This window comes from Arachis hypogaea, chromosome 9 (assembly GCF_003086295.3).
Source record: "Arachis hypogaea cultivar Tifrunner chromosome 9, arahy.Tifrunner.gnm2.J5K5, whole genome shotgun sequence".
NCBI lineage: Eukaryota > Viridiplantae > Streptophyta > Magnoliopsida > Fabales > Fabaceae > Arachis > Arachis hypogaea.
In genome coordinates, this window is record NC_092044.1 from 3,127,377 (window position 1) to 3,142,645 (window position 15,269).

A 15,269-nucleotide genomic window follows, 5' to 3' on the forward strand; every position below is an offset into this window, starting at 1 on the left:
TGTTGAGAACCAAAATTTCTAGAATATTTTAAAGATTAATTTGTATATTTAATATTAAAGTTTTTGAAACATTTATAATGTAAAATAACTATGTTAGATACACATTTAAAAATTATTATTATCAAATTTATTATTTTATAAAATATATATAAAAAATAAAACTCCGCCTATGTTACACTTGCGGTACATAGCCGGTCCCAAGCCTGGATAAAGGAGGAGGGTTGTGTTAGGTCTTCGGCAACCAACGTAAAAATATAGCCGAACCCCCCATGACATGAATCAAAGACATTATTGCGCTAAAGCTAGGTCGTTACCCGGAAGTAACGCGCCGTATGGCTCGAGTACGGTGTCAAAGCAAGAGCCGCTGCATCGGTGCCCGGATGTAGTGTTAAATGAGCAAGGGTTCTCGCGTTTTCGTGAACGGACGAGGGTAAATAAGCTAGTTCACAAAGGAAAAGGTAAAGGTCGAAGCGACAAAAGGTTGAGATTTGGGACATGGAACATAGGCACTCTAACAGGAAAGTCCATGGAGGTGGTGGACACCATGACAAGGAGGAAGATTAACATTATGTGCCTACAAGAAACGAAATGGGTTGGTGCAAAGGCTAGGGAGTTGGATTCTTCTGGTTTCAAACTTTGGTATACAGGAAAGGTGAAGAATAGGAATGGAGTTGGAATAATTGTGGATAAGCAGTGGAAGAAGGATGTAGTTGATGTCAAGAGGGTGGGAGATCGGATCATCTCTATCAAACTTGTGGTGGAGGGAGGTGCTTTCCATGTGATTAGCGCCTATGCACCGCAAGTGGGTTCGGACGAACAACACAAGATAAGGTTTTGGGAGGATCTAGAGAGTTTGGTTCAAGGCATATCTTTGGGAGATAAGATTTTCTTAGGAGGAGATTTAAATGGCCATGTTGGGAGAGAAGTGACTGGATATGAGAGTATTCACGGAGGCCATGGTTTCAGGGTGATCAATGCCGAGGGTAAAACTATTTTGGACTTTTCCTCAACTTTTGATCTTCTCATCGCAAATACATGTTTTAAAAAGAGAGACGAACATCTTATAACCTATAAGAGTGGCATGACAAGCTCTCAAATCGACTTCTTCTTGTTGAGGAGAGTCGACCGGAAATTTTGCATTAACTGTAAAATTATCCCGGGAGAGAGTTTGACAACACAACATAGGGTGCTCGTCATGGATTTTCGCGTTGAGCAAAAGTTGAGGAAAAGACATCATACGAAGAACCCAAGGACGAGGTGGTGGCGGATGAAAGGTGAGGAACAAAGAAGCTTCCTAAGACGGGTAGGAGAAGAGGCAAAGTGGGATGGGAATGGAAGCGCGGAAGAAATGTGGAGGGAGATGACAGAAGTTATTAGAAGAACAACAAAAGAAAGTTTTGGTGAATCTAAAGGAATAGGACCAAGAGACAAGGAGTCCTGGTGGTGGAATGCGAGTATACAAGAAAAGATAAAGATAAAAAGAGAATGCTTTAAAGAGTGGTCTTTATGCCGCAATGCAGATAACTGGGAAAAATATAAGGCGGCTAAGAAAGAGACAAAAGTGGCTGTAAGTGAAGCAAGAACAAGAGCATATGAGGGTTTCTACCAGTCTTTAGGCACGAAAGAAGGAGAAAAAGGTATATATAGAATTGCAAAGAGCCGGGAAAGAAGAACGAGAGATTTAGATCAGGTTAAGTGCATAAAGGATAAGGATGGAGAGGTGTTGGCTCAAGAGGAGAAGATTAATGAAAGGTGGAAGAGCTACTTCTACGAGTTATTTAATGAGGGACAGAAGACTCTTCCGAGCCTTGGTCGATTATGCACAAGCGAAGAAGATCAAAACTTTGACTACTATCGAAGGATTCGAGACTTCGAGGTAAAAGAGGCTCTAAAGCAGATGAAAAATGGCAGGGCAGTAGGACCTGATAATATCCCGATTGAGGTTTGGAAGGGTCTTGAAGGAAAATGCATCAACTGGTTAACCAAGCTTTTTAATGAGATTTTAAGGTCAAAGAAGATGCCTGATGAGTGGAGAAAGAGCACCTTGGTACCTATCTACAAGAATAAGGGGGATATACAAAGTTGCGAAAATTATAGAGGGATTAAGCTTATGAGTCATACTATGAAGTTATGGGAAAGGGTGATAGAACGGAGGTTGAGAAAAGAGACACAAGTAACAGAGAACCAATTTGGATTTATGCCAGGCAGATCTACCACTGAAGCGATATACCTATTAAGAAGGATGATGGAGAGGTATCGTAGTAATAAAAGGGATCTACACATGGTGTTTATTGATTTGGAAAAAGCGTATGATAGGGTACCAAGGGAGGTCTTATGGAAGGTTTTAGAAAAGAGGAGAGTAAGGATCGCATATATTCGGGCAATTAAAGACATGTATGATGGGGCCACAACTAGTGTGAAGACTCAAGGTGGTGTGACAGAGGAATTCCCTATTGGTATAGGAGTACACCAGGGATCATCCTTAAGTCCATACCTTTTCACATTAGTCTTGGAAGTACTCACAGAGCACATCCAAGAGCCTGTGCCATGGTGCATGCTTTTTGCCGATGATATCGTCCTTATGGGAGAGTCAAGGGAAGACCTAAATAAGAAGTTGGAGTTATGGAGAGAAGCTCTAGAAGTGTATGGTCTGCGCAAAAGCCGTAGCAAGACGGAATATATGGAATGTAAGTTCAGTCTGAGAAGGGAAAACTCCAATATAGAGGTGAAAATTGGAGAGAACACCCTACGAAAAGTTAAAAGTTTTAAGTATCTCGGGTGCATCATACAGGATAATGGAGAGATTGAACATGATGTAAATCATAGGATCCAAGCAGGTTGGTCAAAATGGCGGAGTGCATCTGGTTTTATATGCGACAAAAAAGTGCCTTTAAAACTTAAAGGTAAATTCTATCGCACCGCTATAAGACCGGCGATGCTGTATGGTACGGAGTGTTGGGCGGCTAAAGGGGAGCACGAACATAAGCTGAGTGTGGCAGAGATGAAGATGTTGAGATGGATGAGTGGTCATACGCGATTGGATAAAATAAGGAATGAAGATATAAGGGAGAGAGTTGGAGTAGCACCCATTGTGGAAAAGATGGTTGAATCGCGTCTCAGGTGGTTTGGACATGTGAGAAGAAGACCGATAGAACATCCAGTCAGGAGGGTGGATGAGATGGAAGATGGACAAAGGGCGAAAGGCAGAGGAAGACCTAAGAAGACCATCCATGAGGTGGTCAGACGAGATCTACATGTAAACGGTCTCACTGTAGACATGATACATGACAGAGCACAATGGCGTCGTTTGATTCATGTAGCCGACCCCACTTAGTGGGACAAGGCTTTGTCGTTGTTGTTGTTGTATATATAAAAAATAAATTAAATAACACATGCATTCATATATAAATATATAGTAATTAATTTTTGGTGTTTATATAATATTTTTAAAAATTTAATTTTGATGCGTTGTCAGTGTAAAATAGTTTTATATGTGCATCTAATTACGTAACAACACATTAATAAAAATAAAAACCTTTCACATTAGCCGCGTGGTGTAAAATATTTTACACGATCAATGCATCAAAATTAAACTATATTTTTAAATGTAAACTAAAAATGAATAATGATATTTGTTAACCAAGTCCAACCAAATTGGTTTAACATAATTAAAATTAGTTATGACTTATGACTAGTATTATTTCAAATTTTATTATTTAACTTAGGTAGATTTAGTTCATAAAAAAATTTAAATGTGTAGCATTATTAAATAAAAATGACATTTTTTCAAAAAAGGTAACATTAGCTAGTGTTGTAATAGACTTTATTAGACTTGATTTGGTAAATTTTTTTGAAGAAATGACTTTGCTTTTCATTTTATGTTTGGTAAATAAAAAAGATCATGTGCTTGTATTTGTAGCTTTTAAAAGATCAAGTATTTTTGAAAGCACTTAAAATTTTTCAAAATTGGATTGTACTTTATAAAATTTAAAAGTCTAATATAACCTCGTATGCTAACTAATTTTTAAATTTAATACTTATATTTATATCTATTATAATATTTTTAATTTTTAAAAGTTATTTTACCAAACACAATTATTATTACTTATATTTATTAAAAATTATTTTTAATTTAAATCATTAATCATAAATGTTACAACTTTTTTAAAAAAATCATCTTTTAAAAATTAGGCTTAGTCAAACCATTTTTATATTATAGGTTCTTACATATAAATACACCCATTGTGTTGATGAAAACACACATCTCCTTTCTTTCCATGTCTTATTGACCTTAAAAGAAAACCATGGTGGAACCACCATGGCAGCCAAAACAGCTAAGACTAGAGAATAACAACACAGATAGGATCAGTGCTCTCCCGAACACTGTCTTATGCTATATATTATCCTTCGTTCCTACCAAAACCGCCGTGAGGACAAGTGCTTTGTCTCCACGGTGGCGCCACGTTTGGAAGGATGTTAAGACCCTCCACTTCTCCGATGACTCACATGAATTGTTTGACGAGACCGGGGAGTCCTTCAAACGTTTCTCTATATTCGTGAACAATGTTTTCAACCTGCACAACAATCCGCGTGAAATTCACGCGCTCCGCCTCTCTTGCGGTCACTCAAACAATGATCCTCTCAATGCTAGCTCAGTTGCGGCGTCGGTACGCGCCGCGATTGGGCCAAATCTCGAAGAGTTTGACCTTACGCTCTTTTGTAATGACGCGCGCGGTTTCGTGGTGCCACATAACATTCTCTCTTGCACCAAACTCGTCACGCTATCCTTGAGCGGTGGTGTTCACTTGCTGCCAAAACAGCCTCTAACGGTTGATTTGTTGTCTCTTAAGACACTTTCTTTGGACATCGATGATGTTGATTGGATCGATGGTATTCTTAGTAAGTGTCCTCAGATTGAAACCTTAAGCGCGTGCTTCACACTGAGGCAGCCAGTGAGGGTTTGCTTGCCACTCACACTGAAAAAGTTGAAGTTTGCGATTAAGAATCAAGTTGCGGCCGCGGTTGAGATACACGCGCAGGGACTTACGTACATTAGTATCGCCCATGCTGCTAGCCGTTTCAGTTACAGGGTTAGTGAAATGAACAACGTAAGGGAAGTGAGTCTCAACATGTATGCTACGCATGAGCCTATTGATGTTTTGATCAAGATTCTCATTGCGGTACGCAGAACAGAGATTCTAGCTCTTCATCGTTTTACAACAAAGGTAAATTTATTATCATATTCCCAACCATAATTTGGCCAAATTTTATATATTATATGTACATATATGTATGTATAGATTTAACTAGATGGTCTTTTTATGTAACATGCACATTTTTTTTCATGTGGTATTTTAGTTATGTATTTATAATTTAATTATCATTGTAACAATGTTATTTTTTTTTTCCTTTTTCACCCTAAACAGTGGTTGCTTCGTGCCCAAGTTCCAGTCTTTCCCGAGTTTCACCACTTGATTCGTCTAGAGGTTGTTCTTCCGTGGTTCAATTCAAGTTTCCTGATGAGCTTGCTTAGCAAATGTCACAAGCTTCAAGAACTGAAAATCGAAATTGATGAGGTTTTTTATTTCTTCCATTTGACATTATCATTTTAGTTGTATCATTGGGTTTGAATCTTATGAGTGGTTTTTGTCTCTTGTTTTCAGGAACTACCAATTGTTTCACAAAGTTGGATGAAACCAAGAAGAGATCTTCCTTGCCTTGCATCATACTTGAGCTATTTTCACTTTGTGGGATATAGAGGAATTCATGATGAGAGCAAAATTGTTGGGTATATTCTAGAAAGAGGACTTCTTTTGAGTACAATCATTATTGATCTTGAAAAATCTCTGGATGACGATACAAAGAATGATGTCCTCATGAAGTTGTTGGCCATGCCAAGGGGCTCTCCATTGTGTGAAATTAACATTTGCTAAGTTCATTGGATTTATGTACTTCTTTAAAGCATGAGCTTTGCAATTTGTTTGAGAAATAATTTCAAGTTTTCTTACTAGCTAATAAGAATACTCGGCCTAATTAATTTATGTGTGTAGGGCTATAAACTTTGGTTGGAGTATTTATGTATCTTTATCTTTTTAAATCAAATTATGTTTGGAAACTGAAATTATCTATTACTTCTGGTTTTTTATGTTAACTACATATCAGAAAATGACCAACATATGGTGAAGATTTTCGTCTAACTATTTTCCTTTCTTTTTTTTTTTTTTTCTGTCATGACTTGTAACTAATTGTGCACATATATAGATTGAAGAGTTAGTTAGTTAATTGAGTTATATTTAAACTAATTGTATTTATCTCTAGGTAGCAGGTCCACTTAGATAGAGTATATATACATAAAACGTGTTATGTGTAAGGTTGCTGATCAACTATTTTTTCATCTCCTCTGTAATTTTTCTCTCCAACACTAATGAGAATCAGATTATAGAACTTCCTCTCTTCCATATTCCACTCTAGAGTCACACACGGTTAAAGTGTTCAAGCTGATCAAGATCACCTGGTCTTAATATTTCTGATTGTTTCTTGGTATGCTTGTCCTAGCTTGAAGAACTAGTTGAAATAGGATTTTTATAGAGGGTTACTTTCTTGTTCTATTTAACTTTTTAGTGGATCTTGAGGGATAAAAATAATCATCTTTACAACCCTGATGACGGATAAGGTGTTAACATAGTAGTAAGTATGATTTAGAGTTCAACTAAGGAAATACATGTCATTTTTAGTATAGACATTTTTTTTTTATCTTTTCCTTGGCTCTGTTTTGTTTGGGTGCTTCTTTCTATCAATTCGGTTAAAGTAAACTGTGATGTTAACCAGAATTCTCTTAGTGAATCAGTAGATTTTAGTTACCTTATTAACAATTCAGATAAGAGTTGGATAAAAGGTTGCTCTGAAAAATTAAAAAATGCTAGTGTATATTTTCCAGGTTAAATTTGATATTATTTTAAGGAGTTTAATCTTTGTTTTAAAATGTCGTTTTTATGATGTCCTTTGTGAAACGAATTGTTTAGATGCTTTTTTTTATAGTGCATAGGACGAAAATTAAAGATATTATTCCAAAAAGAAATTTAGTAAAAAAGATTCAAGTGCCTCTGAGTTGAAATTAAAAGACTTACACCACCTTAATTTAAAGGACATCTACTCATATAACTGATGTTATAGTTAAAACTTAAAAATGCTGCTTCAAATTTGGAGGAATGACTTTAGTCTTAAAATGATCTTCATCATTTCATTTGCTTAAATAGGAATTAAGCCAATTAATTTAGTTTTATTTTTTTATTTTTTATTTTTTTCTTTTTTTTTATGTGTAGACACAAAAAATACTATAAAAATATATATTTGTGTATATTTATACATATATATTGATTTACACATGTTTTTCGTTAAATTATCAATTATCTGAATAATCAAATATGCAATAGACGATCTTGTTTATAATAATATTTTTATAAGATGTAAAATAAATATTTTTATATACCGTAATTGATTAACTATTAATCTTTTATGTACGTATAATACAATTAAATTTAAATATAATTAATATCTTTTGTTTGGAAATATGGCACATATAATGGGATGAAAGTAGATTTTTTTTGAATTATTTAGTAAAATGTGATTTTTTATTATTTAATATTTTTTTATATGTTTTTTTTATTTAAAAAATATAAGGTAAGATATCACACTTTATCAAATAATTAAAAAAAATTGAAACAAATTAGATGATCCATTCCCCATATATAACTTTTTGAAAAAGTTTTATGATAAATTCATAGATTTTTTTAGAAAATAAAATATTAAATACGATATGTCTAAAATTAATCTAACTATTTTGTATGTATTAAATACATTATCTTTTATGAACTATTAAATTTTATTAAATAAAAATCAAAAGATGTTACGAAAGAAGAGTACTGATAAACTTTATAAATATAAAATATATTAGTATATACATGTATAAATACATTTTAATACATAATATTTTAAAAATAGCAAGCATAATCTTTTATTTTAAAATAAATATAAAACATATAAATACATACAAAAATATTTTTTTTATTAAGATTAATTATTATACAGTACTATTTTTAATTACATAATATAAAAAATAAATTATTTTATATTATTTGAAAATAATTAAATTATTTTATTTTATTTAAAAATAATTAGATTATTCATTAAAAAATATTTATTAATAGTTAACTTTATTAAAAATATATTATTATATAACATAATTTTTTATTCAAATATTTATAAACATACATTTTATTCAGAATAGTATATATAATATTATTTTAACAAAAATAATTATTATATAATAATATATTTTTTAATGTCGCTGGATAGTTTTAAAGTAAAAAAGAGAAAAGGCAGAGAGGTCATTTTTTGCACAATTTTATATACCTTGAAACTATAGCATTTGGCTCCTTCAATAATTGGCACCTTCAAAGTCTATAATATGCTCTCCTCCTTTTGCTCTATGTTCTTGTAATAATTGACATTGCAATTAGCACCACGTTATTAGAAAAAAAAAATTTATAATCTTTAATATTGTTAAGTTAAAAAACTAACTAAATTAATTTGATGATGACAAACATTATTTTTAGTAGGTTAAACACTCAATTAATTTTTAATTGTACTTGATAAAGTGTTGCAGGCCAAAGAAAGAATATTACAGTAGCCCAATAAGAAGAAAATCAAACCAGAAATAAAGTGGGCTACAAAGTACTAAAAGCCCAAGGTTATTAAACAATAGAATCAGTTGGGTTGAATGAAAACATATCTAACCCAAGTTCAAGTTGACTTCACCAAACTTCTCATACAAGATTGATGTCTTCACTCTCTCTTATTGCTCCACTCAGCAACAAAACACAAGAAAGAGAGCTTCATCCTTTTTACTCATTTTATCAAATAAAAAAGAAAGAGAAAGCCTAATCACAAAGGCCTCAAATTTGATGAAGTGAGTTTATATTCATAAACAAGCCAATTAGGTGATTCAAGTCCATTCTTTATCTAACTTAGTGGCTAACCAAGTAACTAAAATTCATTTGCATCTGAACTAATCCCTTCTCCACGAAAGCAACTCTATGTTCTCTTTCTTCGCTTCTCTCACCCATGCATGACAAGATGGCTATGCTAGGGTTCACATCCTAGAAAAAAAGGAGAGTTACTGGTCGCAAGCTTGGTCTTTCGAACAATACACAAAGAAGAAAGACGAAGAAATAAGAAGTTAGGACAAAGTCAGATCTTAGGCAAATCAAAAATATCTTTCTATTTTGGTACCCCAAAGTAACTTGTTGAAGCTTCCTTTTTCCTCGTACTCGTTTTCGGTAAAATAAAGAAAATGGATGTTATGGAGTTCTGCTGTGGATCAACGGTCAAGAAAGGAACTTGGAGTCAAAGAAAAAATAAATGGTTCAGATCTTTGAAGATATTGAAAAAATGATGAAAGAGAAGATGAAAGGTATGAATGTATGAAATCTGAAATTTCTACAACAGTCCCATCTCTCTCTTCTGCGTAGCTATTGCTCTGTTTTTTGTGAGAATGAGAAGTCAACTGTGTGAAGCAAGCCTATGGTGTGAAAAATTGAAATCATATAAATAGAAAAATTACTTCAGTTTGAAGTAAGGAGAAATAACCAGTGTTTGAGGTTTGTTCTGAGAAGTGTTATTTGAAAAAGTTTATCTACTTAGACAGTGCTTCCTAGTCAAAGGAGCATTCTGCCAGAATGAAGAACTGAATCAGAGGCTAGCAAATCTGGTTTATCACATAGTAAAGAGGCTGTTGAAGAAGTCAATCTCCTTCATGTTTTACAGATTGTAATTTCTTTTTAATGTTTATTTTTTTGTAATTTCTTGATTGAAAATGCATAACGAGAGAGTTAAAGTAAAAGCCAAGAGTGAAAAGAGGTTGAGTCATACACTTGAGAGAAAAGTCTAGAGTTATTTTCAGATTTCTTTAGGTAAGTTTGTGTCTTGATCCAGTACCAGTGAGGTACCCCTTTCTTAGTTGTGTGAGCACTAAGAGTGAAGAGTTAGGTATTAACATAGCCAATGTTAAGTTAGGTTAGAACTTTAGTGTGCAAGGATTGTGTCAATCCTGTGGAATTGGTATACGTAATACTTTTAACTATAGTGAAAATTCCTCCATTGTTGTGGAGGAGACTGGACGTAAGTTGCATAGCACAAGGCAACCGAATCAGGATACATAATAGTGTTAGCTATTCTCTTCTTTGTTCTGTCTTATTTTCTGATATTCATGAGACAAAATGAAATTGTCTCATAAATTTTTCGCTGCTTAGTTCAAACAGTTTCAGACAGCAAGTTTGTTTTAAAAGGATTAACTCATTAAGCTAAAAGAAGGTCATAGATTCAACCCCCTTCTCTAAACCTTCTACAACCTTCAAATATTAATATATGTTTTAAAATATTATATATAATATATAAAAATATTAATTTTTTTTTTATTTTTCACACTTTAAAACAAATATTTTTTTATTTTTTATTTATATTCTTAAAAAATAAAAGTAAAAAATAAACAACATTATCTTTTTAAATATAAATAAAAATTTATTTTAAAAAATACATATACAATGCACTTACTGTTAGAGACTTTTATATATGTATATACATTAATTTATAATTTTCATAGGTTTCTGTACAATAACTTTACGAATCTGTTAAATTTTAAATGAGTCACAATAAATAATATTTATAACAAATAAAAAAATAGGTGAACATATTTTTAATTATATAAAAATATTAGTTATAATTATATAATTTTCATGTCATTTTATAGATTTTGTTTATTGTGTAGAAATAATTTTTTATCTTTATTTAAAAAAAGTGAAAATTATGTTTATTTTCTATTTCTATTTTTAAGAGTATAAATAAAAAAATTCAAAAATATTTTCTTAAAAATGTGAAAAAATAAAAAATATATTTTCATATATCATATATAATATTTAATATTTTAAATAAAATACATGTTTATAAATATTTAAATAAAAAAATTATATTATACAATGATGTGTTTTTGATAAAATTAACTATTACCATGTTTTTTTATTTTTCTATGATAAACTAATTATTTTTTAGTAATATAAAATAAATTATTTTATATTTTGTAATTAAAAATAGTACTGTATAATAATTAATATCTTAATAAATAAAAAATATTTTTGTATGTATTTATATATTTTTATATTTATTTATTTTAAAATAAAAGATTGTACTTATCATTTTTAAAATAGAGGCCAGCATACAAGTTTTTTTGACTTACAAGTCTTATAAGTTGGTACAAGCCCAACAAAACACACGCGTATCACTCCCACATTCAAGAGTAAATACACGAATGTTATTCAACCACTTTCTGTTTCCAAAAGGCGCTACTCACCATGCATTATGAACAACTCTTCTTCTTCCTCCATGAAAACGAGTTTCTTGCCAAATTTGTTCGATCTCTTTCGTGCGTTCTCTCTTCGTCTTTTCATTCGTTGTTTTACCTGCTTTTATCACTGGTATTCTTGCTTCGTTTTTTTTTATTTTCATGGTTTCTGAAATCAAGCTTTGAAATCGTTTTGAAGATAATGGAATTTCAGAAATACACCCAAACGATTACAGAAATACACCCAAACAGTTACAGGAATTCACCAAAACAATTACAGAAATACACCCAAAGGATTACAGAAATATACCCAAAGGGTTATAAAATACACCCAAAGGATTTAAGAAATACACCCAAAATTCGTTGAAGTACACCTTATGCATAATTCATAACTCTTCCTCTTTCTCCTCCTCATGTTCTGCTGTTTATTCTTCTTCATTTTCTTATTTCATATTTTCATAATTCTTTTTGGGAGGAAAAAATCAAACAAAGAAGAAAAAAATATAATGTTGCAAAATCAAAAGAAGAACGAAGAGAAATACGACGATGAAGATGAAACACTTCAAAAAGGATTTCAGAGTTTGATGTAAAAAAATAATAGAAATCGAGAATAACGAATAAAGAGAATAGAGAGAAAAGCACGTAAATGAAGAAGGAGAAAGAGAATGCAAGAAATTCGAAAAAGAAAACAGAATCCTTTCAAAAATTAAAAATCTGTTAGAGGCGCGTTTGAGCGTAATATCAATTAGAGGACTTGTAAGACTTGTATGTACAGATTAATCCTTTAAAATATTCTATGTTAAAATGTATTTATGTATGTATATACTAATATATTCTATATTTATAAAGTCTATTGAGACTCCTCTTTTATAATATTCTTTAATTTTCATTTAATAAAATGATTAAAATCTAATAGTTCATAAAAGATAATGCATCTAAGGCACACAAAATAATTGAGTTGATTTTAGACATATCCTATTAAACAAGTCTAAAAAAATTTGAAAAGAACTTGATAAGTAAAAAAAAAAAAAAAAAAAAAATATCATGCAAGTTGTTAGAGAACTAACACGCTAGAATTATCCATAAAGATTTGTAGCTTATTATATTATTATTCATCTTTTATCATTGCAATTTTTAGAAGGCTTATTTAACACATTCTTTTAATTCCATAGCAAAATTTTTAAGGATTTTATTTTAAATTAATAAATTAAATACTATATCTATAATTATATATATTTAAATTGTTTATATTTTTATTTTATTTATCTCATTTACACTAACAATAAAATAAATATACATATTTTTTGGTGATTTAAAATAAATATACATATTATTTAATTATAACGTAAATAAAATATATATTTCGTTTATAGTTATAAGATCATGCTAGTTGACAATTAAAATAGATATAATTTATTTTAATTTGAATTATATCAATTTAATTTAATTCTTTAATATATCTAATTTAATTCAAACAGTTATAATTTACATGTTAAATTCTGTATATGATAATTTATTAGATAATGATAAATTTTATATAGAACTTAAATTTATGACAAATTAATTCTTAGTATATCATATTAAAAATATTGTGAAAAACAAAAAAAAGTTATAATGTGTATAATTATATTATATCAATTTAAATTTATTTTATTATCCAATCTAATCCAAATTATTGTGATTTGATTGGATTATTTTATATCCTTTCAAATTTTATAATTTTTTATTATTAATTCTTTTTTAAAATTAAATTACATTCGATTCAAATCATAATGTTAGAAAGACAAAAAAAAGTCAAAACTTACTTTATTTAATTTTCATTAATTATTTTAGCAATCAATAAAAATTAAATAAGGCAAATTCTAATTGATTTTGGCTAAATTTTTTTGTTACCAAATATTTCTGATTCAAATTTAAATTTTTAAAAAATTTTATAATTAAAAAATTTTAAATCATTGATTGATTTTTCAAATCCAAATAAATCGAGTCAAAATAAAATATAATAATTTAAATGTAATCAAATTAAAAAATAAATTAAAATCATATAATACCTTTTATAATCATATTAATCAAATCTATATAATCAAAATTAAACAAAGAAACACCATAAACCCTTCGTCTTGAGGTTATCTTCTCCGAAACCATCAACCACGAAGATGGATAGGATCAGTTTGTTACCGGACTCTATCCTCTGCGACATTCTCTCTTACCTCCCAACAAAAGAAGCTGTGACCACTAGCATCCTCTCTCGCAGGTGGCGTCATGTTTGGAAGGATCTCCAAGTCCTTGACATAGATGATACACCCTTTTACTCCTTTCTGAAATGGGAAGATCGATTTCGTTCGTATGTGAATGCTATTCTAACTCAGCGCAACGTAGATTACCCCATTGAAAGATTCCGCTTCACTTGCTATCAAATTTCACAGAGTCTCTTATTAACATGGCTTAATGCCGTCATTTGTCCCCATCTTCAAGAACTGCATCTCGACATTAATCTAATGTTTGGAATTAACTTGCCTGAAGCCATACTCACTTGTCCATCACTAAAATCCCTTACTTTAAAACGTGAGTCTTCTTTGTATTGTTATCCAAAGTTTCCAAATGTTTATCTGCCATCCCTCAAGAACCTAGAGTTGGATGCCCTCTCTGTGGACCCCAGCAAGCTTTTATCCGGCTGCCCTGTTCTTGAAAATCTTAAGCTTTTTCTACAAAGCCACGATTTTTTTCCTGTTTATGTACCCACAATCCATATGCCTTGCGCATTGAAAAGTTTAATTTTTGATGATAACACTACCGTGCATAATGACATTAGCCATCGTGTGATAGATACGCCATTTCTTGAATACCTAGATATGAAAATAATCGTCACATCTAAGCTACAGGTTTCGTTTAGCAATTTTCCTAACATGGTAGAGGCACATCTTGATATTCTTCATGATGGTGTTAAGCATGTTTGGTTGGGTGCCCGACCTTCTCCATGCACTCCGCAAAACAAAATTTTTGGCATTGAGAGGTCACACAACACAGGTAACATGCTTATTTAGTGTAACTATAACCCTAACTATGAATTGGAAATTATAATTAATATATGAGTAGTACTAAGGAGCCAATGGCCTAAACTCGTACAATGTATACAATGGGCTAAATCTTTGGTCTATGAATAAAATGAACATCACTCATACTATCCAGAATAACCATCCAACTTAAAGTTGATTTTGGAGTTCACCAAGAATTAAATCCTTGACCTTTCGGATCTAGAACTCTAATACTATGCATGAACTCATTCATCCCAAAAGAGTAACTTGACAGGACAATGTAACACTAATGGTCATATCTCTAATACTTCCTAAACCTCCATTGTACACATTGTACGCTTAGGCCATTGGCTCCCTATACTTTCTCTTAATATATACTTATATTCTATACAGTGCTTATTTAGTGGTCAAGCTTTTAAGTTTCCAGAATTTCCCGGTTTGCTCAATCTAGAGCTTGATGTTCCAAGTTTCAAAACGAATTTCCTGCTAAACTTCCTTCATAATTGTCATGTGCTTGAATCTCTGGTGATTCATGATGTTTTCGAGGTATGAATACATTTCAATTTAAAACTAGTGTCTCTATTTTTTTTTTGTTGTTTGCCTGAATCTATTGAGAAGTGTTATCTTTTGTTAGCAGGGAGTAGATTTACTCCAGGTGGAGTATTATGGGTCAACATCATCAACTATGGTTCCCAATTGTGTGACATCACATCTCAAGAATTTTGAGTTTAGAGGATATCAAAACTCTTCACATGAGCGTGAATTTATTGCATATCTTTTACAAAGAGGTTTTGTTTTGAAGACAGTGACAATTCATCTTTATTATAATTTGGACCAAG

The 15,269-nt window shown here is 31.2% G+C and overlaps 2 protein-coding genes across 2 annotated transcripts; both read left to right on the forward strand.

Moving 5' to 3' along the window:
* The first annotated feature begins 4,258 nt into the window (after positions 1-4,258).
* On the forward strand, positions 4,259-6,129 carry LOC112709930 (FBD-associated F-box protein At4g10400-like). The gene is made up of 3 exons (XM_025761930.3): positions 4,259-5,225; positions 5,427-5,576; positions 5,664-6,129. The coding sequence occupies exons 1-3, from the start codon at positions 4,305-4,307 to the stop codon at positions 5,931-5,933; spliced, it is 1,341 nt and encodes a 446-aa protein (XP_025617715.1). The 5' UTR covers positions 4,259-4,304; the 3' UTR covers positions 5,934-6,129.
* A 7,422-nt stretch (positions 6,130-13,551) lies between these two features.
* Positions 13,552-14,982, forward strand: LOC112712790 (F-box/LRR-repeat protein At4g14096-like). The gene is made up of 2 exons (XM_025765708.1): positions 13,552-14,346; positions 14,824-14,982. Exons 1-2 carry the CDS (start codon positions 13,552-13,554, stop codon positions 14,980-14,982), a joined length of 954 nt encoding a protein of 317 aa, XP_025621493.1.
* The last annotated feature ends 287 nt before the right edge of the window (positions 14,983-15,269 follow it).